Genomic DNA, 25,105 nt, shown 5'->3' with positions numbered 1-25,105 from the left:
GGATTTACTTCAGCACAAGGAGTAGGGGAACTCCACGGGGAGGGAGCGGTGAACAAGATGGCCACAACAGTGCAGTTGAGGCCCTGCCCCTTTTTAAAATGTGTTGCCATCTTGCCTTTTTTGACCCTGAGACTCCTTTGCACAAGGTCTCTGTGGGACAAGGATCCTTATAAAGCAGAGTCCCTGATCATATAGAGTGGTGGTTCTTAAACTGGGAGCATCCAGTTGTGACTGCCACTGCCAAGGCATTGGTGTATAACAACAGAGTCTCGACTTTTTTGTGGGGGTAATGACATTATTCAAGATTGGAAAAAGAGGCAATTGGGACAGTTTAAGAACCACCGAAAAGAGAGAGAGAAGGCATTTCTATTCCCCACTTCCAGGTTTATACTTTGCTTATTTAGGGGTTGTGGATACTCTCTCTGGTTTAAGTATGTTGGAAGTTAACTATTTTCTTACCAGCAAATGTTTTGGCACTTGCAAGCTATTAAAAAAGATACATCCAATTCGTTAACTGCTTAAACATGGTGGCCCCTCTGAACAAGGAATGAATTTGATAATACAAGGGAGAGAAATTTCAGTCATAAAAAATATAGAGTCATCAATTTACAGACTTCTTTTGCTGCTTAATGGTGGACTCATTTCTTCATCTATCCGGAATCAGCCAGTGTAATAAAACTGGTTTAGGTGTTGCATTAGTTATATTAAACCCAAATTCAGTTGCTCACTTCACCATGGAAGTCACTGGGGACTCTCTCAGTCCAACCTACTTCACAGGGTTGTTGTGAGGACAAAAAGGGAAGAATCCCCCTCCTACGTGTAGTGCTGTCTTGAGCACCCAGAGGAAAGACATGATACTGTATGTAGCAAATTCTGGATACAAATGACTTTCTGTTAATAATGGTCTCTTTGTTTATGTTATTGACTGCATGTTTAAAAAAATTAAAACCTAATCTTAGTCCCGTAAGCCTTTATTTTCATGGCTCCTTCACCTTCTCATAACTTTTCTTTTATCGAGTTGGGGGTGGTCACATTATATCATTTTTCAGCCTTAAGTACTTTTTAGGAGATCTTTATCACTAATGAGGTGGTAGAAAAACATTCCTGGCAAATAGAAGGGGTAGAAATGGAAGCAGTAACAGACTTCATTTATTTGGGCTCCAAGATCACCGCAGACGGAGACTGCAGCCATGAAATTAAAAGACGCTTGCTCCTTGGGAGGAAAGCTATGGCAAACCTAGATAGCATATTAAAAAGCAGAGACGTCACCTTGCCAACAAAGATCCGCATAGTCAAAGCTATGGTTTTTCCGGTGGTAATGTATGGCTGTGAGAGCTGGACCATAAAGAAGGCTGAGCGCCGAAGAATTGATGCCTTTGAACTGTGGTGCTGGAGAAGACTCTTAAGAGTCCCCTGGACTGCTAGGAGGTCAAACCAGTCAATCTTAAAGGAAATCAACCCTGATTGCTCATTGGAAGGCTTGATAATGAAGCTCAAGCTCAGATACTTTGGTCACCTAATGCGAAGAGAGGACTCTTTGGAAAAGACCCTGATGCTGGGAAAGATGGAAGGCAAAAGGAGAAGAGGACGGCAGAGGATGAGATGGTTAGATAGCATCACTGAAGCAATGAGCATGAAACTGAGCAAACTCAGGGAGGCAGTGAAGGACAGGAAGGCCTGGCATGATAGGGTTCATGGGGTCACGAAGAGTCGGACACAACTTAACGACTGAACAACAACAAAGAAAAACATTATTACATACTGTAGTACGTATACAGAGAATACAAAATGCTTTTTCTGTCATTATGTTTTCCTTTCTGAAAACAGCCTTCTACTACCCTTCAGATTGGAAGGACAAGCCTTGGCTTCCAGTAGAATATTTCTACTCAGTCTGGAACATTTTATTTCAAAAAGTGAATTTCATCCTCCTGAAAACTACATCATTCCTTCAAACATCTAACTGATCTAACTGTCCTTGCAGTCTGCATTTGTAATGCAACTGAATAGAGGAAAAAGTGGAGACAATTTAGTCCAACATGCTTTTTTACACAAGTTTTATTGTTTAAAAAAACATGCTTTTTAAAACATACTTTGAGACTGAAGTCATCTTAAAACAGGATTACATTACTGTACAGTCAATTTCCTGATGAAAGTGTTTAAGAATAAGAACAGATAGGAGGAAACTTCCACTAACTTGCAAATGGCAGTTTCAGGTCATAAAGAAACTTGGTTGCTCTAACTCATGCTGGAATTCAGTGCCCAGTGTCCACATGAAATTTGGCAAAATGTAGGGGGGGAAAAACCAGCATTATTCCACCACTTTTAATCTCTATTTGGCAGCTGTTCTAGTTTTCTCAGAACTCTCACAAAAAATTCCAGCTTTTTTTTTATAACCTACTGAATTTTATTGCAGATCTATAAGGTGTACAAAGCAGGGTCAGAAGGATATGTGGTACTTTTTTATATTGATTAGCAACATGGGCTTCTTCATGCATACTGTACAGGCTTGCTTGAATGTGCAAAAAGTTAACAGCTTCCCCCCCTTCTTTGCAATTATTAACAGTTCAAACATGGTGGGGGTACTGCTGCTCCTTGCTATTCACCCCAGCCCCCACTGTGATTTTTTGCAACTTCAGTGGTGGTTGCAGCTCGGTGCACTTTTCTGCTAGTACATGATGGGCCAGGAGTAGTAGCCAAGAGAATGATCAAAGGCTTGGAACATTGGTGAAAAGAGGAAGGGAGGAAAGACGTCCATTGAGAGCAGTCAGATCGGAAATGGGGCTCCGTACATTTGACTTGCTGTCAGGAAAAGTCCCTTTGCAAAGACAGACCCTGAACCAGACACCTAAGCCGATGGTACTTCTGCCTCTCCAGCACAATCAGTAGTACAGAAGAAAAAAAAATCGAATGTCTCTGCCGACCCCACCCCTTTCTGGACTGAAGTAAAGACTTTGAAACCAAATCCTTGGGGTCATTTTTCTCTTACCTACCAAGGTAGCACAGCAAGATTTCAGTGATTAACCCCTCAGTCATCAGATGTTTCTAGGATAAGATTGGGTAGAAAATACATTTGTACAAATTCCCTTTTTCCCAAATGCTTTCCCTTCTCATCCATTTGTTGGGGGATCAGCTGACAAAATTCTCCTTTGCTTTTAATTGAACCACACCTATACAAAAGTTGTTTCCCACGCCCCTTCCAGAAAGGTATATACAGTATTAGGGTTGTTACCTAATTTTATTTTCGTAACAACTCTGTGATGTAGGTGAGGTAGATAGTGCATCACCAGCAAGATTTTAAAGGGGCTTCCAGGATAGACTTTTATTGTGCAATGATCCTGCTTCGTTTGTGGAATTTTACAAGGGTTCCACAGTGACATCTTTCATTTGTACTACTGTCCCATCACAACTTTTGCCTTTTTTCATAATATATAAGAGTCTTTTTCACCATGTTCTGTCCAGTGTATGGCTTCCTGACTTGTATACGGGTTTCACATGAGGACAATGAGATGTTCTGGGATTCCCATTTTCTTAAGGACATTCCACAGCTTGGCATGGTCAACACCATGTCAAAGGCCTTTCTGTAATCAAGGAAGCACACACTGACTTGTCTTTCCCAATTTTTCAGCATGCATAAGCAATAATGTCTTTTGTTGTCTAAAGCCAGCTTGAACATCTGGCATCTAATTTGTGTTGGATGTTCTTAAGCATTATGAGATAGGCTCTTTCAAAGAAGACACATCTGCAAATAGACCAAGTTTCTCCTCACTTCCAATCTTTATATGCAATAATGTGTTTTAATTTAGAGGTTAACATGTAATATACTACAGGAGCTGGCTTTACACAGCATGCAAAACCCTGACCCCAGTTGACAAAACTGAACTGCTGCATTCACATGATATGCTGTCCTCAATTAAACCATATTGTGTTTTAATGGGATGGTCCAGTTTGCACAATATTCCAGAACAATGTCAGAGTTCCTACAGCACACCAAACCACAAACAGCCCAACTCTGTTTTAATCTACTCAGCTTCTATATGCTGATTAAATGTTAATTCCTGTGCAACACTGCATAATAAATAATGCCCAAATGTGCAGACTTGTAAAACTTCAATCACATCTAAGGAGTGCCTACATGTGTGTGAAGGACCCCTTCCTTGAAGATGAAAGAAATAAGTTGGAGGAGGAATATTAGTCAGGATGGGAAATGAATGGCAAAAATGAAAAAAAAAATCCCCAGATTTACCTATATTACATTAGTTTTCTTACAGTTTAGTTTGTTTTCTACCTGAATAGTTTTCCTTCATTCAGTAAATGGTAACTGCCATGCTGATTCCAAGAGACATAAAATATAAAACAGATAGAATAATAGTTTTTTAAAAAAAATTAGAACTAGGTTGGTATGGAAGGATCCAGTATGCTTCTCTTCCCAATGAAGTGGCCTGTGAAATTCAAAGGGACGGTAAAAGGATCTTCAGTTTAAAAACACCAACATTACATTGTTTCCTTATGATTGGAGCAATAAACAGTGACAAGGAAATCATCTGCTTGGGATATTCTTGGAAAAGCCTCTTGATTCTGAGATTTCTAGCCAGCGGTCTCGAGGCTTTCACTCGAACTGCAATGCATTAGTAAAATGTTCATATATCCTCTCAGAAGATCTGACTGATCCTTTAAACTACAGGTAGTCCTTGCTTAGTCACTGCCTCATTTAGCAACCATTCGCAGATACAACAGTAATGAAAAAGTAACTTTATGACCAATCCTCACATTTACAACCTTCACAGGTCTGTAAAGTAAAGGAAAGCTGAAGTAAGATCATAAGCATATTTGCCATTTCACTTAGTGACCACTTCACTTAACAACAGAGTTGCTGGTCCCAATTGTGATCATTAAGTGAGGACCACCTGTAGAGATGAAGCTTCTGCCTGCAAAACATATAATATGCACCAGTGTTTCTTAAATTTTTTGCTTTCAGGACTCCTTCCCACTTTTAAAAAGTTATGCAGGACCCCAAAACAACTTTTTTTTTTTGGTATGGGTTATATTTATCAATATTTACTGTATTAAAAATTAAAATTGATGCATTTGTAGAATATGTATTGAATCATATAAAATGGCAATATTAAACCCATTAGATAATTACATACATAAAATATTTTTCATGAAAAAAACTATTTTTCTAACAAATAAAAAATAATAATAAGAGTGACATTGTTTTAAATTTTTGCAAATACCTTCAATATTTTGCAAATAACTTTGATTTCACAGACCTCTGAGAGGATCTTTGGGGACCCCCAAGGGTCCTCAAGCCACACTTTAAGAAACACTGATATACACCATCACTGTCAAATGGTCCGTGGGGAAGGGGATGAATATAGAACGCACTGCTTATTAGGAAAGAGAGTGACATGAATGGGCTGCATCTCTATTGAAATAACTTTACATCTTGTTTCTCTCAAGGTAACAGGTTGCCAAGAATCTACCACCAGATTTTGCCTCAACCACCCGTTCAAAGAGAGCGAAATATTACAGCCAAATCATGTCAAGTAGGTAGTAGACCTGAAATACAATATCTATACTGACATTAAGACAAATTAATCATTTGTGTTGTGCAATAGAAATAAGGTTTATTTAGAGAATGTAATATTTATAAAAAGTGCATTGACTGATGAAGGCCAATATTGCTTAAACGTTTAGTAAGATCTACATACATACTTAATATGCTATTCCCTTTGGGAAGAAGCAGTGTTATTAAAGCACAGGAAGGAAATAATATCCAGATATATCCAATTTATAAAGAGTTCCTGCAAAACCTTGGGACAGCCAACAGCAATACAGTCCATGATTGCATCAGTCTCGCCCAAATTTACTCCCTCCAGATGTTTGGGAAGACAATTCCCATCCTCCACCCCAGTCCTGTATTGTGCGCATCTATTAGGAATCATTACAATCCCGCACATCCGGAGGGCACATGCCGGGAGAGGCGGCGATTTAGCACCAGAACCAAATCCTTAAGGACAGCGTCCTCCTCTCTTCCGCAAGCAGAAATTAGTCGTGCTCCTAGAGAACTTCCCCAGGTAGAGCGGGCACGGCCGTCCCCCTTGCGGCTGTCTCCAAAAATTACTTGCGGGCGAAATCAACGGCGCTTGGATTCCTAGAAGAGTCCGGAAACTGGGAAGGAGATAGGCTGTCTTCCTGTCCTGCCCTTTTTTCGTTCCACAGCTCTCGATTTCACTGAGACATTAGTTCCGGGAGACTCAGCGGCCTTGCAAAGGGAGGGGGGCGGAGGGGCCTGAGGCGAAAATGGACGCTGGTTCCCAAGGCTCGTCTGCTTGTGCAAGAAGGAACATCTGGCTGAGTTGCAGGACTTCTGGAGGGGAGAGGCCGCCCTCCACAGCCTCGCTCTGCTCGGGAGCCAGGACGGGCTCGGCTTGTTCATACAACGCCCGGTCCCGGCTGCGGTTCAGAGAGGGGCGCAGGAAGAGAAGAACCCCCATCCTACAAGCCATCACGAGGTGCTTTATAAACTCAAGTTTAGCGCTTCTTGCAAAGGCATAGCTGTGTTACAGTATTACACAAACAGACTTGTGTAGCCCCGTCTGGTCCACTCGAATGAGGAGCGAGGCACCTCACCGTCCGCTGTTTGAACAGAAGCCGCCGGGGAGAAAGCTCCGGATTTACTGTATGCAGAACAGATAAGCAAACGAGGGGCCAACGTTGCAAGCTGGCTGTTGACCCGCTGAGCTGCTTTCAGATATCAAGAGGTGTGGTGTGCTGAGTCAACCCGTTGTTTCACCGGTCCCACTGTGGTGTGTTCAGATGCTGTGCTCAGGAGTGCACCCCCCAGCTTTCTTCAACCTGGTGGCTTCCCTGTGAGTCGGAACTAGAACACCCCGAATCCCCTGCCAGCATGGCCATGGCAGGGCTTTTTAAAGACCCTTAGAGCCCCAGGACAGAATGATCATTTGAGTGGCCTCCCCTTTCTTCATTTTGTACCCTCTGTCAGCCTAAATATCTACTTTGGGTTTTGTCCATTGAAGTCAGTGGCCCAGTAAATGAGAATGTGGGGATGGACATCAAAATACTGGGGGGGGGAAATGCTTGGAATTATATTTTAATATGCTCACTTGAAGCATTTGGGCGGGTTTCATTCTGCGTGAGCAGCCAGTGGTGACTGCCCTATCATCCCCTCCCATGTCCATTTTGACTGGGAATTCTGGAAGGCTGTTTCCCCATTAGTGACTTCACAACATCATCAATTGTGAGGTAATAGAAAACCTTGTTAATGTTATTTTGGCATCATGTTGGATGACTCCAAAAGATGCTATAATTTCCTGGTGAGGAATTATTATTGTTATTGTTACCCTTTGACTAAAACACATTACATAACAAAAAGACAATTATAAATGAATCCAGTAAAAAGTAACAGCAACCCAGGAAACAAATTTTAACCCTAAAGCAGCCACAAAACTATCAGGAGTTCTAGTTCCAGCATATCTGGAGGACACCAAGTTGGAGCACAGAGTCCTAAGTGTTCAGAAGCAGGACCGTCCTCTTTTTTTCCTGCATTGATGGGTTAGTCTTGATAGTATAAAGCAGGATAACCCACAGGATGAAAGGGGTTATTCAGCCTTAGTCCGATGCCTCCTTTTGACTCTACTTCCAAGTACAAGGAGCTCAGCCTCAGGCACAAGTTCTACCTCAACATTCTCATACAACCCAACTGACCTGATCTCACCACATTGAACAGAGGAGTCATATACTTCTGTGTATATTTGATAGTGAGATGCTTTGCACAGCTGAAAACTCTGAGAAAGCAAAATGATGCAGTGTTAAGAGCAAAGTAAGGATGTCAGGCATATAATCAGTCATGGAAATCTGGATTTAAGATGGAATTTTCCAGTGATGAGCCACCAAAAGGGAGGCATTTAATTACTGGAGTCACAGAACATACTAAGCTAAAACCAAACAAAGTGTGGCAATCCTTTATTGCAGTCGTATGTTTTAGCTAAACAAAGATACATAAATCATGAAAGAAGGGGTAAAAAGGGAGACTCAACCCTTTACCAGGCTCAGAAATAATTGTTCAGGTTGCCCAGTGAGCTTCATGTCTGAATACGGATATAAATCAAAACCATTCATTTATGCTCTTTTTGAGAGGATGAAAATTGTCAGTAGTAGTTAGGCATGAATGCTGCTGATTTAGAAACAACGTGGTTATTTGTACATCTTTCCCAGAACTCTGTGTGCCATTGTGGTCACAGCTATAGAGATATTTTGAAGAGAGAGTTCACATTTCTACCCAAAATCATGGCTATGTTTGTATGGTATATGCTTTTTTGTGCTAATTAAAAACTGGATTTTGCTGCCAGCTGCAGGAGAACAGATGGGAATAAAAATGCAAGAGCCAACAGAGCTCATCACAAATGGATGATATGGAAAAGGGTGAAAGGGACCATCCTGTTGTTCCAGCTGAGATAACTCAAGAGGCTAAGCAGAGCCTAGAACAGACCATTCCACAAAAGATTCGGCAGAGCCCTGGTGTCACTGTCCGAAAGAGACCAGGCAGAGAGATCACGAAGAGTTACAACAGCAGGGTTTTCATAAAGCAGCAAAGTCTTGGGAGATTTCCACTGCTTTCCTTCATGCTGGGAAAGAGAGTAGAGTGAAAACAGTTTTTTAGCCAGTACCCCCCACAGTAAAGCTGCCCTCGCCATGCATAAAGTGCCCCCTGCCTTGCCATGGGTAGCCAGTGAAGGGGAAGAAGAGTAGCACTGGACAGTAGCTCCTTTAGGGCCAATTTTCCAGTTCCATGGAGTGATCACAGCAGACCTGTTTCCCCTTTTCTTCCCTCCTATAAAACTGCCACCAGGATTAGACGCTGGGCATGTGTCAAAAAGTACACCCATCCAGCCCTGTAAGGCTGAGTGGACAGCTTTACTCTTGGTGGCAGCTGGAGAGCTGCTTTCTCCATCACACTTCCTTTCCCCAACAGTCCTCCAATCCCATGGAACACCTCAGTGAGACAGAATAACCCTGGGATAGGAGAATGGGTGCTTTCCCACACACACACACACACACACATTGATCTTGCCAAACTTCCAAGTTGGGATTAATTGATAGATGTGGTGAGATTGGCAAGAGAAGTGGGAGAGCAGCCTCAAATAGGTGACCCCTAACTTTCTTGCACCAAATGTGAATGACCCTGAAAAACTGGCCTGGGAACAGAGGGGGTGTACCCACAGCTGGCTTAGGGAGCCAATAGAAGCAGGGCAGGACTCTACCCTTAAATTTACCTTGCTAATAGAAACGGTGAACCATTCCAAACTGCAAGGCTTGTGTTGACTGAAGGTGGAAAACACCACTTGAAAACTGGATCAGGAAAAGAAGAATGCTTGTTGCCTTCACAGTGGGTCAGAGGTGAATTGAAGATAACATCACTTAATGGTATCTTCCTGGAACAGTTAACAAGGCATTTTCTTTCTATTGTTAGGCTTCATATAGGAATCTCAAATTGTCAAACTCTGGAGCTTTCACATCACTTGCATTCTGTATATTTTTGCATTAAACTGGCAAGCCTGCTTGGAAATGACTTGCAAAGAAAGCAGTGTTCGGTAACCCTCCATTCAGTCTCACGACACCCCACCCCCGCCCCTGAGTTTGCAGCCCCCATTTAAGAAACACTCTTAATGCAATAAAAAGAGTTGAGAAATAAATCAAGCTCAGTATAAGAGCAGATTAAATCTATATACTACTAAAACTCTTGTGTCTGTAACCTTCAGCTGGACAAAACAGTGCATCGTAGGGCAACAATTTTTGAACCAGGGTGCCTCAAATGGGCTAACCTACAGAATGTGTCCAAAATCCAGGACCCATTACTCCCATGGGATTGAAATTTGGCAAAGTTGTGGCTGCTTCAGTGCCGCTGCATTGCTGCAGTCAGACACAGTCATGTGATCGTCATTTCCAATGCTCTCTGATAACTTCCCACAAGCAAAGTCAGTGGGGAAGCCGGCAGGAAGTTGCAAGTCCAAGGCCAGCAGGCAGGTAAGTGGCTGCTGCTGGGTGGGGAGGGAGTGAGGAGGTGCATGAGAGGTGTGGCGAGGGTCGGGGAGGGTGCATGAGAAGCATAATGCGGGTCAGAGAAGGTGCAAGGGAGTGCGAGTGGGGGCCTGAGAGGTGCAATGAGGGTCAGGGAGGGTGCAGCGCAGGTCAGGGAGGGTGTACAAGGGTGCAGGTTGGGGAGGGTGCACGAGGGGGGGGTGAGGGCATGGTGCAGGTTGGGGAGGGAGGGAAGGAAGGAAGGAAGGAAGGAAGGCGCTCCCTGCCAGCTTCCTACAAGGAAACTCAATGGGGAAGCCAGCAGGAAGTCAGAAGTTGCTCCTGCTCCCACTGCTTTTTTGCCCATCCGTGGTTATTCTATTTTTTCTGTTTAGGTAAGGAGATCTATCTGAAACATGAACCCAACGGGTCACAGGTTGTCTAGTACTTTAAATGCTTCTACAATGTAACCGGCCAAGCTACTTGAAATATTTCAAAGTTATACTGTTGCGAACACCTCTTTCCTAAGGGGCCCGAATGTGAAACTTTTCTGCATAAAGCTTTGCAGAGATAACATATATGAAAGTATATTCAAGAAGCTAAAGTAGCAAATGTCATCAAAGACATTTATGGAGGAAAATATAGCTATATCTGTAAATGCTAGAAGCCAACAGGTAAAGTTCTTGATGCCAAATGTGAAAACTGGTGGAATAGAGAGATCAATGGCAAACTCTTATCCCTAATATAAATGCAAGACAGCACAAGGAACAGCACAGTTGTTAAGAAGTTGCCCTAGGACCAAGGAGACCCAGATTTAAGTCCACCCTCAACTGCAGAAGCTGCCTGGGTGACTTTGGGGCCAGTGACTTTCACCCAATCCCACTGGGTGATTATTATGAAGAATTACTGAAGAAGGGAATGCTGTGAATGTCACCTGGAGGCCCTAGGCTGCCTGAAGGTCACCTGCTGGGACACTAGTTGGCTTCCTTGTGCAGTTGTTTGGCCACTGTGAGAACAGACTAGCAGGACCCTACTTATGTTCTTAGAGAAAATGCAGGATATAACCCTAATAAATAAATAGTGGGTGTAATGCAACTATGGTACATAAGACAAATGAAACCATTCTGTTGCAATCCTTTAATACAGCTGGACGTGATTCTGACTAAATTCAGTGAAACTTACTTCTGAGTAGATATGCACAGGACTGTGCTGTAACAAGCTACTCCAAAGATTTGTGACATAAAAGTGCCAGAAATAATGAAAGCCACTGCAAACCTGCTCCTAGAAACCTTAAGCCTGCAATATTGTTTAAATAAAAATTATTCCCTAAAATGAAATTGGATTCTCCCATACATACATGCAAAGCAGAGGCAGGACAGTGTGTTGCCTCTTGTTCCTCTGCCCCTTCCCTAACAGGAAGGGACCCAAGAACTTCAATGGCACTGAGACCTTAGAGCAGGAGCAGGCATCATTTTCATAACAAAGGACACATTTAGACCGATCTAAGCTTTCCCCACTAGGTCTGCCCTATCCAACCAGATTGCCTGGGGGGGATGCAGTAATGATAGCCTTCAACTGGGATTTGTTGGCACCACCTTCTTTTCATCTCCTCAGTGTGAATTACAGGAGCGAGACTTACTTGCTGCTTTCCAGAGATGGTAGTCCTAATCTGAATATCTGAGGAAGAGAGTAATGGCTCAAGAGATGGCATCATGTAATCAGACTCTCTTGATAGTGCCAGGATTTTCTTACATTCATCAAGTTTGGGGGCATCACCAGCTGGAATGGGAGACAGAGATGGAAAAGAGGAATGGAGAAGATTCTTTTCTTGTTTTCCTGACTGATAAATTGAGGGATCTATTGCTTTTAAGTCATTCGTTAACTCATTTTATTTATTTATTTTTGGTTGAACAAGAAACTTATTAACATAAATCCATAATACATAAAAAGAGGGGAAAAGTCCTGTTAAAAATTAGAAGTATAGGAAAACAGATAATAAACATCTTCATATTTGCTATATATCAAGAATAGCACTGATAATAGATCTGTTATAGTTAGGATAATGCCCAGATTTGATAGAATTCTAAAAGTGATTCATTAAGTGATCTGGAAATCATTTTGCACAGATTATTAAAAGCACAAAAGAAAATATTGGAAATTACTGGAAGCTGCTTCATTACACAGAAGCCCTTCCAAATATTCATTCTCCAGGGGGGTCAATTTGCCCAAGATTCTTGGGAAATTAATAATTAGCTTCTTCAGGTAACCCATTCCAAATCTTAAAATTATGGAGTATCTCTTTCTACTGATTTTCCCTACAGCATGCAAAACTTTAAAAGCCTTTATAATTTCTATGCACCTCTAGAACTAAACACGGAAAGAACCATCACATTTCTACTCTGCTTTTGAACTTTCCAGAACGATCCTGAATGATGCTATTAGAAATGTTTGCATAGATAAAATTTAATTTGACTTGAGTCCAGTAATGTTTGCAAGAACAGGATTCCCTAATTTTTTTGGAATACTGGAAATTCTGAGAGTCTGCTCTAAGTATTTTCACATAATGATGAGTTAAGTTCTTCTCCCATCCAGGAAGTGGTGACGGGGGACCTGCAAGATGACAAGAAGAGTCCTCAACAGCAAATTCGAAATCGTATTATCCATGAAGAGAGAGAACTTGGCAATCCTTACAACGGAAGATAACTTGCCTCCTTTTTTTTTTACCTGATTCCACTACTGTACGCGTTTTAATGGCTGGGTTCATACATTGCGCTAAGGCTAAACATGGTTTGTCTTCGGCTCCATGTAGTATGTGAAGCCAGTCTTTGCTTAACAAACCATGATTTTAAAATGCATGTGAACCTTGCCTACTGTTGACACACATATGTCCGATGAAAGAATCTGCTGACACGTGAAGCGGAGATCTGTTTACGGCAACTCCAGGGCGCCCGTCCAGCTCCTTAAAATCAGCTGCTTTTCTCTCCCGGGAGACTCGAGGCGCAGTTTAGCTGCCAAAACGGAGACGGTTGCAGTCCGGCTCAGAAACGATAACGGCACAGGAAGGGGTTGGCTCAAGATCTCGGGGCTGTGCGTGGCCAGCAACGGCGGACGAATCCCGAGGAATAGATCCGGGGTGGGGAAGAGAGAGAACAAAAGGAGAGAGGCGGCCCGCTGTTCCCGGATCCACTCGTGCATTCATTTATGTATGCTCTAATTTATTCCCCTGAGTAACTTTAAGATCGAAAGTGCATCGCGAAGCACTTGCAGAATCGCGCCCCTTGAGATTTAGGCTGCCCAGCCCCGGATGGTCTGAGCGGGGGGCAAGCACTGATCGCAGCTTTCACCGGGAGCGCGACCGGAGTGAGGACTGCCGCAGCTTGGAATCGGTTGTCTTTCCCAGGGCGCTGCAGCCATTAACTCTTGAGCACCCGCAGGTAACGATTTGGAAATGATGTCGGGGAAGATTCAGTATTATGACGGTGGTTTTGTTGTATTAGAGGAGCAGAGAGGAAGGGATGGGAGTGCATTGTTCTTAACGAAGACTGCATCAACCCGCCAGGCCGCTTAGCCTAGATTTCGTCTGAGGCTGCAGTCCTGAAACGTTGTCTAAGGACAGTTCCCATTGAACGCAGGGAGACTTAGTTCCAATAAGCAGAACGAAGTGGCGGATGTGTTACCTTGGATGTCAGGGCTCAACCCTTGAATAGGAGCGAAAGAAAAAAAAATAGCCTAGGGAGAGAGAGAGAGCATCTTTCCTTCACCCTTGTGTAGTCAACAAATGAGTTGCATGAAATGCTTTCAATCTTCATAGACATTTGCTTGGAATCAAAGCCCTTTTGAAATAAGTAGAATGTCTATGCAAGTGAATCTAAATAGGACCCAAGGTGCAGAATGAGCTCATCATAAAAGTGGATGAATGAAAGTGCTCCTGACACCCTAAACCAGCCACCTCTGGTCCTCCAGGAGTTGTGGAACTGCAGTTCCCAGAATTCCCATCCAGAAGAGTCTGGCCATGTTAGGTGGGAACTGCAATAACATTTCTGAAGGGCACCAGATTGAAAAAGGTTATCCCATATTTGTATTTTAGAGGGAAAAAAATCCTCTGACGATGGTTCCATTTTAAGGAATGTTTTGAATCGCTCCTAAATAGTACAGTAATTGGAAAGTTCAAATAGGTTGGGATATATAATTTCCCTTTGATATGACGCACTTCTAGGAAATTTTGAAAGAAGCACTTCCATGAGATTTCTTTTAGATTCCTTTCAAGGTCAAAGGACTGAACCACATGACTTTCCTGCAAACGACCCTGTCACAAAATGAACAGCTAGATGTCTGATAGCAATATTTCCAAAGCATGTACTTTCAAAGCCAGAATAGGCAGCTTTGGAGATTGGGGGCCCAGACTCATTAGCCCAACCAGCTAAGGGGTCAAGGTGGCCTTTGACATCATTGGAAGGAATGGGGTGAACATTTTGGGACCATTTTTTCATCATGTTTGGCCTTTTGAGGGTTTTAGGAATGAGAATAGGAGTCTTTACCTTTCATAGGATGTGCCCTTCTATTTCCACCCCTATATTTGCATTTATTTTTAAGCCAAATGTCATGTCATGGAAATCAGATAATTTTGTTGCCAGATTTCAGCAGCACAATCTCAGTATGCTCTGAGTTGGGCGGTCAGGGCAGGTCCCTGGAGCAGCAGGGTTGATTACCCCAGCTGTAAGTTATAATTATAAATATACACTTATGATCATTATTGATCACTCTAACCTTAGAATAATCCTATAAATTTGTCAGGTATTTCCATACTCACCAGCATGTTATTTGGAACAGGAGGGTCTTGAGCATACCTAAGGTCAAATGTAATACAACCCTGAACATGCTTACTCAGAAGTAAGTCCTACTATATTTATGAAGCTTACAATCACATTTAAGTGTTTACAAGACTATGAGTTTATGGCTTGTTTAAATTTGACTCGGGAATTTCCCAGCTCATTCTGAAATGAGATTGCCTTAGTTAAATTTATTTTGATCAACCACTTGTCAGCCTGTAATACCACAAACACACTCTCAAGCTCGACAGAGTACAGCCAGCTTTTCTAATCAGATTGTGATCTTAGGCAAAATATTACCTGTCATTTGCAACAAAAGGCCCATCTTACAGGCCCATCTTACAGTTGCAACAAAAGGCCCATCTGAGATAATAGTTGTTCTCAAGGGCTATATAATGCTACTGAATCATGGGATTGAGTCATGGGATTTTGCTCATTCTTAGGAAGAACAAAATAGACCTGAACAGTGCCAAATCCTGCTTTAGATAGCATGTGTTTGGTTGAATAAAGCCTCACAGGAGTGTGATTTCCTTGATATAGGAAATCTGGTTCCTTTTGTTTAGTTTGATCTTTTGTTCGCCAGTTGTTTAATTTCCTTCCCACTTGTGCTCCTGATTTCCTAATGTCTACTTGCTGATGCACTGACTTGTATATTTCAGAAATCCTTTTGTTCGAGCAGGTTAAAGATGATGGGAGAAGAGGAGAACCTGGTGAAAGAGGAGGAAATTCTGTCAGAGGAGGAGGAAAACTTGGTAAAAGAGGAGGAAATATTCCCAGTTAAAGAGGATGAGAAAAACCTGGTGAAAGAAGAGAAAATATTTCAGGAAGTGAAGGAAGAGGAGATGGTGAAAATAGAGGTGATTCTCCCAGAGGAAGAAGAGAACCTAGTAAAAGAGGAGGAACTTCTTCCAGAAGAAAGTTCCCTTCTGGAAGAATATGAAATCAATGTTTTTCAGATTCAAGGGGATGAAGAGCCCTGTGACAGTGAACTTGGACCTGAGATCCCAGGTTATATCCCAAAAAAGAGACATTGTAAAACCGTGCCACGGGGGGGAACTGTTGTGGAACCCAACCAAACCACAGCCCGGAAGGGAGGAAGAATCTATAAGTGCCCTGACTGTGGAAAAATCTTTAAGCGGTGTTCACCTCTTATTAGACACCGAAGAACCCATACTGGAGAGAAACCTTACGTTTGCCGTGAGTGCTTGAAACGTTTCAGTGACAGCTCAGCCCTTGTGAAGCACCAAAGAATCCATGCAGGAGAGAAACCTTACACGTGTCCTGAGTGCGGTAAGAGCTTTTCTCAAAGCTCCACCCTGATCGCACATCAGAGAATACACACTGGAGAGAAACCATATAAGTGCCCTGATTGTGGGAAGAGTTTTAGTGTGAGCTCTAATCTTGTTGCTCATCAAAGAATTCACACAGGAGAAAAGCCTTTTGGGTGTCCTGTCTGTTTAAAAGGTTTTCTGGTCAGCTCCCATCTTATCAGACACTTGAGAATACATACTGCAGAGAAACCTTATATTTGCAGAGAATGTGGAGAATGCTTTACTCAAAGCTCTCACCTTGTTGTTCATAAGAGAATCCACACAGGAGAAAAACCCTATCTGTGTTCTGAGTGTGGGAAAAATTACCGTGGGATCTCCGATTTGATCCAGCATCAAAGGATTCACACAGGAGAGAAGCCCTACAAATGCTCAGAGTGTGGCAAATGCTTTAGCCAAAGTTCATGTCTCAAGAAGCATCAGCGAATCCACACAGGCGAGAAACCTTATATGTGCCTCAGGTGCGGGAAGAGATTTAACCGGAATTCACATCTGACTAGGCATCAGAAAACCCACATGGGGTAATTTCTAAAGAATACTTGTCTGGAAGTTCCTCTCTATTACAGCCACTGAAGAAGTAAAGATGGATGTCTCAAACATTGATCCATTCCCCATCTCCTGAAGGATCATTTTTCCAATCCTTTGAACTCAAATTGCAAGAGTATAAAAAGATTTTGGATATGTTACCAGGTTGCCTTTACAATGTTTTTTTCTGTGGCTCTGGTTAAGATCCCCTTTCCAAATTCCCTCCTCTCCATCCAAGATTCTAATAGGATCTTAGAATCTTCCCTGGATAATCCATACTTTTCCTTGTTATGATTTTGAAAATGACATCCCATTTCAAATACCTTCAGGCATGTCAGCCCTTTTTCCTGGATTTTGAGAATCTCCTAACGTTCAAGTACACCTCAGGTTTCCACAGTGAAAGAATTGGAAGCTGTGAAAGGTGGTGTTGTTGGCAGAGGTGGGGGGAAACAAACACCATAACCAGTCAGCACTGACGTCAGACTCTGTGATGACTCCAGCCTCTTCCCTTTTATTTTTAATGCGGTAGCACATGAAAATAGCATATATCACCACATGAAATTTATACACATCATCCAGTGGACTGCTTTATGGTTCCATGCTGCCACTGTCTAAAACCAATGGAAAACTGCATGTGAGAAAAATCTGCTTCACTTTGTCCATTATGGGGTTTGTCATAAGGCAGAGAAGGGGGCAGGATTTAGTGTACTTCCTTGCCTCTGTCCTTCCCCCTTTCTTTTTCTAATAGTAGACTATAGAAACTTCACTGCTTGGAATCTGAGTTATAAGCTTGATCACTCAGTGCTATGGTGACTCTTCACTGTAGATGTTCCCAAAGCTGATAGGTTGGGGGGGGGGGCTGTCATAAAATATTGGTTGAGAGCACATTCTTGTATGCAGCAGGTCCTGGATTTAATCCCTTGCTTTTCCAGCTTGAAACATCTTGAGTAACATGAGTGAGAAAGATTGTTGCTATAGAGCAGTACTGCTAATCAGAATAAATGTACTGGGTGAAGTAGCTAAATGATCTGGTATAAGCTCCAGTTCTTGGCATCTCTTTCCGCGGATGTCACATTATACCCTAAGAAGCAAGGAAAACAGATGGTCCTTCTTGGTATTAATGAAGGGCAATCTGGGATCTTACACGGCCTGGTTGCTGCCCCATGTAGTGACAATATCAGAGGTTTAAATTATCAATGCAAATATTTTCCTAATCCTTTTTTTTTTTTCACTTTTAGTGGAGTTTATTGAAAATTTTGGAGTAGATTTCTCTATTTCTCAAGTGACAATAGGATAGTGGCTAAAGGACCGAACTATGCATCGGAAAGACTTTGGTTTCAGTCTCACAACTGATATTCTTGCTTGGTGGCCTTCAGCAAGTATTTTCTTGGCATAAGTCTGCCCTGTGAAATTTGCGATAGGGGGATAATAGCCCTGACTTAACTTACAGAGCTGTTGTAAGGGTTATACAGCTTGGACAGTCTAAATGTGCTCCGTAGGTGCACTGGTATTGTGTTTCTCCTTGGGTTTGGGATAATCTACAGACCCCTTGATGGGAAAATGCAAGTGCATTCTACTAATATTCCTGTGCGTGTATTGCCCTATTTAGAAACGTCTTTCCACACATAAAGATGCCCCTAGATGATTAGAACCACATAAGGAAGGCAGCCTTCCACATATTAGAGGGATAACTTTGGCAGCAGAGAATCTTCTGTTTTCCATTCTTTTCCTGAAAGAAGCCTATTGGAATAAGAGAGGGCTTCCCACTATGGTAATCTTCCCTTGGTGCTTACAGAAGTATGGTAATAGGGGAGTGAGGAGTCAGGAAAGGGGATGGAGCTAATAGGCTTGTCCCCAATCTGTGTGAGGAAAATCACAGGGAAGGAGGAAAAAGCTTCAGAATAGTATCTGAATCTCTGCTGAACATGAGCAAAAGAAGTTCTTGCCTTCCCTTAAGGCAACTGTGAATGCTTTGAGATGGAGAAAAGAGCAGAACGAGTGGAATTCTTGGTCAAGGAAAACTGGAGAGGACTGGAAGTAGAGAAGCTGACCCTAGTTTCAGTTGAAGAGCAGATGGAAGGTTGTGAGATGCCTTCAAGCTCATTTTCTGAGGAACAAGGAGAACAAAGACTGATGCCTCAGTTTGGAGGGGTGCAGAATGCCTAACGTAGTATTTGAATGTGTCTCTCCTTTGTCCTTTAAAGCCCTGCTCCATTTTATGTCAGAATGATCTTCATCCCATTATGGTTAAGTATATCTTAAAGATCTGACTTTCCTGCTCGTTCTTTGCAAAAGAGTACCTGATAATTTTCTACTTCTGGTATAGAGAAGCGTGTTGTGGCTTTTGTTTTCTTTGGTTCTTGAACATCAAAATAAGATGATGTCTTACACTCCTAAAATATACACATGCCATATGCTTACTGGTGATTTGTACTGTGCAGTGCGTGCCCATTCATGCTTTCTCAGAAGTAAATTCAGCGTATTTGCAGAGGCTTTCTCCAAGGTATGTGTATACGGGAAGGCAGGCTACAATATTTCAAACCTAACAGATAGAATGGTTTTAGATTAAAAAAATAGTCAAAGCTTCCCAATCCTATATTTGTACTTCTGATGTATTGCAGAAAATGTTCCACAGTATAAAGAGTTAAAGTTTTCTTTTTTTAATTGAAAGGGAGAAATCATCTTAGTCCTGTTTGCCCTGCATTAATTAGGTCGATGTTGACAAAGGAAAGGAAAAATGGAGAGTGCATCATATAATAGTAACATAAAATAATGTGTATTTAATCGCTTGAGTAAATTGTACCAGGAATGGCCAAGGGACATGGTGAACTGTATGAAATATGTTGTATGGGTCAGGGTTCAAGCTATCTTCCTGTTGTCTTGTATTTCCTGCAACACAATCTTGAGTCTCGTTTCTTGAACACTCCAGTTCCCAACTTTCTCCAAAACGAAGTATGCTTTTAATGACAAATTCAAGCACTGGTTAGAAGAATACTGTAAAAGCATCATAAGGTGGATTTTATACTTAATGATCATTCAAGCACTTGAAATAACTAGTCAAGCACAGTGTTGGAAAGATTCACTTCAGATACTGTATTATAATCTATTTTTGCATTGTATGCCACCTCTACAGAATAACTAAAGGGTTCAAAAGGTATGTAAATTTAAATGGAGGCCTATGTGGTAAATGTACATAGTAAATTTCATTATCATGTCTGTACTATATAAGGAAAGTTATCACACTGTGCTGTACTTTATCTACCCTGGCTTAAAGCTGAGCACAGAAATCAAGCTAAGGTTTGAAATTTACACATACGCAACAATGCTTTAATTCTGATATTAGTTTTGACCACAAGTATCAAAGGACAGGATATCTTATTTTTCCTTCATTCTCTTTTGAAAATAGATGGAGGATGGAATACCCATTTAGTGTTAAAACTGGTCATACAGTGTAGTAAACTGAACGGCTGGGTCCATACAACGTTCTAGACTGTGCTACAATAGTTGAGGGGAATTTATGATTCAGCATCTTGCAGAAATCCAGACATAGTCTTAACTTCCTATGAACCATGCCACCACTTTAAACAATGTCTTTTTTTTTTTTTTTAAAGAAACTTGTTGGGCATAGTTTGTTATGTGAATGCAGCAACTGTATTTTTTAACCCAGGTTTAAAGTATTGCATCAAGCCATTGTATATACCAGATTTCATTCTGATAGCTCACTGGTCAAGATAATTCATCTACCCAAAACTGCTTAATCGAAGTGTTATAAAATGTTTAAATAAATAAAAAATTGATACAAACTAGCAGAATGCCAAATTAACTGTCCCCGAAGGCCCCTTCTTTCAACTAGCTTTCCGTAATGTTGTTTTTATCCTTTCAAGCACTATTTCTGTTCTGAATAGCAGACTGTAGGAAAGCCTTGCCAGAGGAGGTAGCATCTGCCAATTTCTAAATGAAATAGACTATTACTTCACTCCCCTAGAAGCAAATTCAAACAGTGAAGTCCAGAGAAGGAGGTGGGCTGTGGATACTGAGTGAAAAGATAAATTTGGGAACATTCAGTGCTCAGAAGTTGAGCCTTAGTATGGAAAACATTCAAAGTTTTAACAAAACATGCCTTAGAATAAACCTTGGTGGGTTCTGTAGGTATTTATCTTTCATTATTATCTCAAAAAATAGCTCAGGGCAGAATGCATAGCCCACCTCCTATTTTCTCTTCACAACTATCTTATAGTAGATTGAGAAATGGTAACTATCTCAGCATCCTCTAGTAAGCTTTGTAATGAAGAAGTAATTTGAATTTCTTGTTCACAAAACCTACTAAATCACTCAGACTGGTAACCAGGAAAATTCATACTACTATATCCCCTCATGCTTGTCTTGTCTCATGCAAGTCCTTAATTATGGTCAGTGGTTTCCGCAAAGCTATACGTGTTTTCTCAACCCAGAGCAGCTGACATTTCCAGTTAATACACACCTGAATTTGGAACTGACAGCTGACCTTGATTTCAGATGATGTGAACCAAAATTGGCAGCTGCCTTTTATTCTGATGTTACAGGTATGGGGAAACTACCAACCATGGTGAAGGGGCTGTGCAGGATGGAGATAGAGGGTAGCACATCCATTCCCATTAACCAAGCTAAGTGGCTTTGCATTTCATGTGAAGAACCATTACATCTCCTTAGTTCAAGCCTAATTGTCATAATTAATGCATCATATTGTCTGTCAGTTTAGCATGTATTCTGGTCTATATCTCTTGGCGAAGACTTGGCCCCAATGCTGCTCTGAGATGAAAACACTGACATGTAACACAGGGGTGGATAAATGTTGAGGGCTCTGGAGTGGAACAGCCTTCTGAGCTGCAGGAGACCATCCAGAGATATTGTCCAGAAGAGATGGTAGCATTTTGGAGGGAGAAATTTAGAGTGGAAATTGGAGCAGGAAGCTTCTAAGAGGCGCACCATTCCCATTCTCTGTTGAAGCTTCTGGAAAGCAGCCCCCAATCCCTGTATTTGCAGGCTAATTTAGGGGGATGAGGGGGTGGGATTAGGGATGGGAATGACTTGTCTTCCGGAGATGACCTGCAGTGCCCCACCCACCCACCCACCCACCCTTGTAATTTTGAAAAAAAATAGCAAAACAGCAATTCTAGGATGTTGTCATTTTGCTACCAAATTTGGCAGCAGAATCTCAGCACAAGAAATTGCCTCTAGCTTTTGGCTGTGGGTAGTCTATCCCTGAACTAGCTCCTCCTGACCACCCTTACCAGCCATAGCACTACTCGGTGTTTCTGCTGACAGTGGATGTGAGCAAGATAAAGATACCGCTGTATCCCAGTTCCTACCACATTGTTGCAAACTAGGGAAGAACAAGAGATCCCTTTCTATTCACTTTTTCCAGAAAAAAAGTCCCTTCCATTTTAAAACCTAGTATTTTCTGACCACAGGAAGAAAACAAACATTGACACCTTTTCCCCTGGGTATAGTATAGTAGTGAACATGATAGTATGGATGGCATAGTAACAAGCAGAAGTCAAAGAATTCAGAAAGATTGCTGCATTTGTACATGCTAAATTAATCTATTTTATTGATTCACACATCACATGGAACCATAAACTAATCAGAGAGGGTTTGCACAACTTACAAATCCTCTGTCCCCCAAATACATCATAAAAATAACTAATAAAGTGCAGTTGCTATCTCTTCGATTGACCCGGCTAAGTGCGTTGGGCAAATGAGAGCCAGTTTGATGTAGTGGCTAAGGTGCTGGACTAGAAACCAGGAGACTGAATTCTAGTCCACCCTTAGCCATGGAAGCCAGCTGAGGGACTTCAGGCCAGTTGCTCTCTCTCAGCCCAACCCATCTTTACAGGGTGGTTGTTGTGAGGAAAATAGAAGGTAGGGACATCAAGTATGTTTGCTGTTTTGAGCTGATCAAAAATAAAGATTGGATTAAAAAGTATAGTAAATAGGTAACACAACACAGCCAAAAGGTCACTTTTAACCTAATATTTCCTCTTGTTTACATTCGGATTGAAGATTGGATTCCCATGGACCTCTTGGCAAAGCAGATTTCTTCTTCACCCCAAATCTTCCCCTGTATACTGTAGACTATCAAAGTTACTCAAGACTCCAGTCCAGCATGGCATAGTAGGAATCATGCATCCGAAACCAGGCTGCTTCTCGGGCTCTCTGACCCTGACTGTAACAGTGACCTCTCTTGATCTTCTGCTTCAATGCTCTGTTCTTTCTTCCAAGTATTTTCTTGATCTTTCCCTGGTGCTTTACCAACACTGAATGCTGAATTCAATTTTCTCTCCAAATCAGCTGTCAGTCGGTCAGTAGTACAGTTCAATAGTAACATAGCTATTTAGTGGGCCCTTAGTACAGCAATTCATTAGTGCTTAAGTCCACTAAGAACCCAACACTCAAGTATTTGTAGTTTTCTGGGACATTTCCCCACTGACTGAAAATGACAGGTTCAGACCTCATTCATTCATTCATTCATTCATTCATTCATTCATTCATTCATTCATTCATTCCAATTTCTATATAATACACTGTATAAGATAATATATAATCTAAATATATATTCCATTATAATATATAACACATATAATTAATATAACTACCTTCCTGGCATGGGCTATGAAAGTCACAGAGTCAGAGTACTATTGCCAAAGAGAACAAGCACCGAGAGTGAAGATAGTAACAAGTTGCGGTCAATAGCAGCCTTGCTTGCTTTTATTAGATTTATATCCTGGCCTACTACCTGATGATGTTCAGGGTGGCTTCCACCAATAAAATCACAAAACAACAATAGAATGTTAAACATTAATAGTCCTTATATTTCAGGCCAAATTTAATTCAAGTTTAAGGGAATGCCAAGGTAAACAAGTAAGTCTTTAGCCTTTCTCTTAAAATCCAAGGTGAGGGGCCATCTGTCAGAGGTTCTTTCCAAAGGTCTAATGCTGCTGTTGAGAAGGCCCATTGATGGCCATATGCCTTACAGCCTCTTGCAGGATCGGACCATCAGCAAGCCGTCCATACCACAGTTCGGGTTGCCTCACCCAGTACTGACCACATGGCAATCTCCCAGATATTGATGTCCAGAACCAGTTAGGGCTGTATAGGTAGGTAACCAGCATTATAAGTTGGGCCTGTTATAGTAGTGACAATCTGTCCATATTCAGGATTTGGTTTCAGTCTATTAGCTACTTAATTTGCTGAGTTGCTTTTCTATAGCTACTGTAATATGCCAGCAGCTTCATATAGATATTAAACAGGATGGGTGACCAGATTAGACCCTGTGGAACTCCACTTTGATACTATGGCGATAGTATTGCCCAGCACCACTTTTGGGGAATGGCCCCACAGGTAGGAATGGAACCAATGCAACACAGTTCCACCTATTTCTAACTCATCAACTTGATAAAATACCATGGTCTATTGTATCAAAAGCTACTGAGAAGTCTGAAAACACTTATGTGTCTTCATCCCAATTACAATATTCTGAAACCCTTACAGGCTTTCAGGATATTTTCAAGCAGATGGAAAATGAAATACAGTGGTTGCCTTTCAAAATAAATAGTAGAATATGGAGCCCACAAAATAATGATTAGTTTTCCCAAATCAGACCAAAGTACTATAGTTGGTGAACTAATGGGAAAGCAAAGGCTGCTATAAAGAAATTTGTTGCTTAACTGATCACAGTATCTGATGCTTGAAGCAGCTGAAATATATATTCAGAAATGTTTCACAATCTGCAAAGGCCAAAGACCCGTATGTTCAATGCAGCAATAAAAATCCCAGTGGAACAAGAAGATCAGAGAACTTTAATGCTCAGTCTCTTGGTGATGTAAGCTGATGCAGAAAATGGAGGCAGATGGAAGGACACTGTATTAAAATAGCAGAGCAGAGGAAGATCAAGACTTTATAAAATCTCACACTCTTTTAGTATATCTTACAAAGTAGACAACCCACAAAAACAATTCTCTGAAATGCCACTTCCTTTTTTTGAAGCAATTAAAATATGTAAATGTTGAAGAAATCTAGAAAGGCCAACATTTAACAAAACAGAAATTGCATACATTCTAGTCTTTGCTATTTTTCCCTCTTGGTAGTTTAAACAGGAATACATGCTCCAATTGACCAACTGCAAGCAAATGGACAAGAAGCGGTTGAAATATTCAACTTTTGCAGACAATTTATCTTACAGTATTTCCACCCTTCAGTATCCTCATGTTCAGTCCTAAAACTGAAGCAGCATTATCTTCTAAGCAAGGACTGGCAGGATTTTAAAAACGCTTGAATTGCCTTTTGACATTTTTAAACTAATTCATGAGTAACTAATTGGTGACAAGCAGAATGAACAAATAA

The 25,105-nt window shown here is 41.4% G+C and overlaps 1 protein-coding gene and 1 long non-coding RNA gene across 3 annotated transcripts; one reads left to right on the top strand and one right to left on the bottom strand.

The window, feature by feature from the left end:
- Window positions 1-7,970: 7,970 nt before the first annotated feature.
- On the bottom strand, window positions 7,971-13,074 carry LOC112543124 (uncharacterized). Its single transcript, XR_003086544.2, has 4 exons — window positions 12,766-13,074; window positions 11,681-11,820; window positions 9,297-9,455; window positions 7,971-8,648 (listed from the first exon to the last, which is right to left on the bottom strand). It is a non-coding gene; the product is annotated as an uncharacterized LOC112543124 (long non-coding RNA).
- Window positions 13,075-13,134: 60 nt separating this feature from the next.
- Window positions 13,135-17,920, top strand: LOC103056178 (uncharacterized). 2 transcript variants are annotated; one of them, XM_088134586.1, is made up of 2 exons: window positions 13,135-13,475; window positions 15,550-17,920. In XM_088134586.1, the coding sequence occupies exon 2, from the start codon at window positions 15,557-15,559 to the stop codon at window positions 16,721-16,723; it is 1,167 nt and encodes a 388-aa protein (XP_087990712.1). In that variant the 5' UTR covers window positions 13,135-13,475; window positions 15,550-15,556; the 3' UTR covers window positions 16,724-17,920. The 2 variants fall into 2 exon arrangements, with proteins under 2 accessions (XP_087990712.1, XP_087990711.1); XM_088134585.1 differs by having other exon boundaries at window positions 13,140-13,475; window positions 15,530-17,920.
- The last annotated feature ends 7,185 nt before the right edge of the window (window positions 17,921-25,105 follow it).

The sequence above is a fragment of the Python bivittatus genome, unplaced genomic scaffold, assembly GCF_059951505.1.
Source record: "Python bivittatus isolate LINGU-HERP-01145 unplaced genomic scaffold, Pbiv_v1 ctg000080_np1212, whole genome shotgun sequence".
In the NCBI taxonomy this organism is placed as follows: Eukaryota; Metazoa; Chordata; class Lepidosauria; order Squamata; family Pythonidae; genus Python; species Python bivittatus.
The sequence above is the reverse complement of the archived record's forward strand: the minus strand, read 5'-3'. Positions and strand labels throughout refer to the sequence as shown.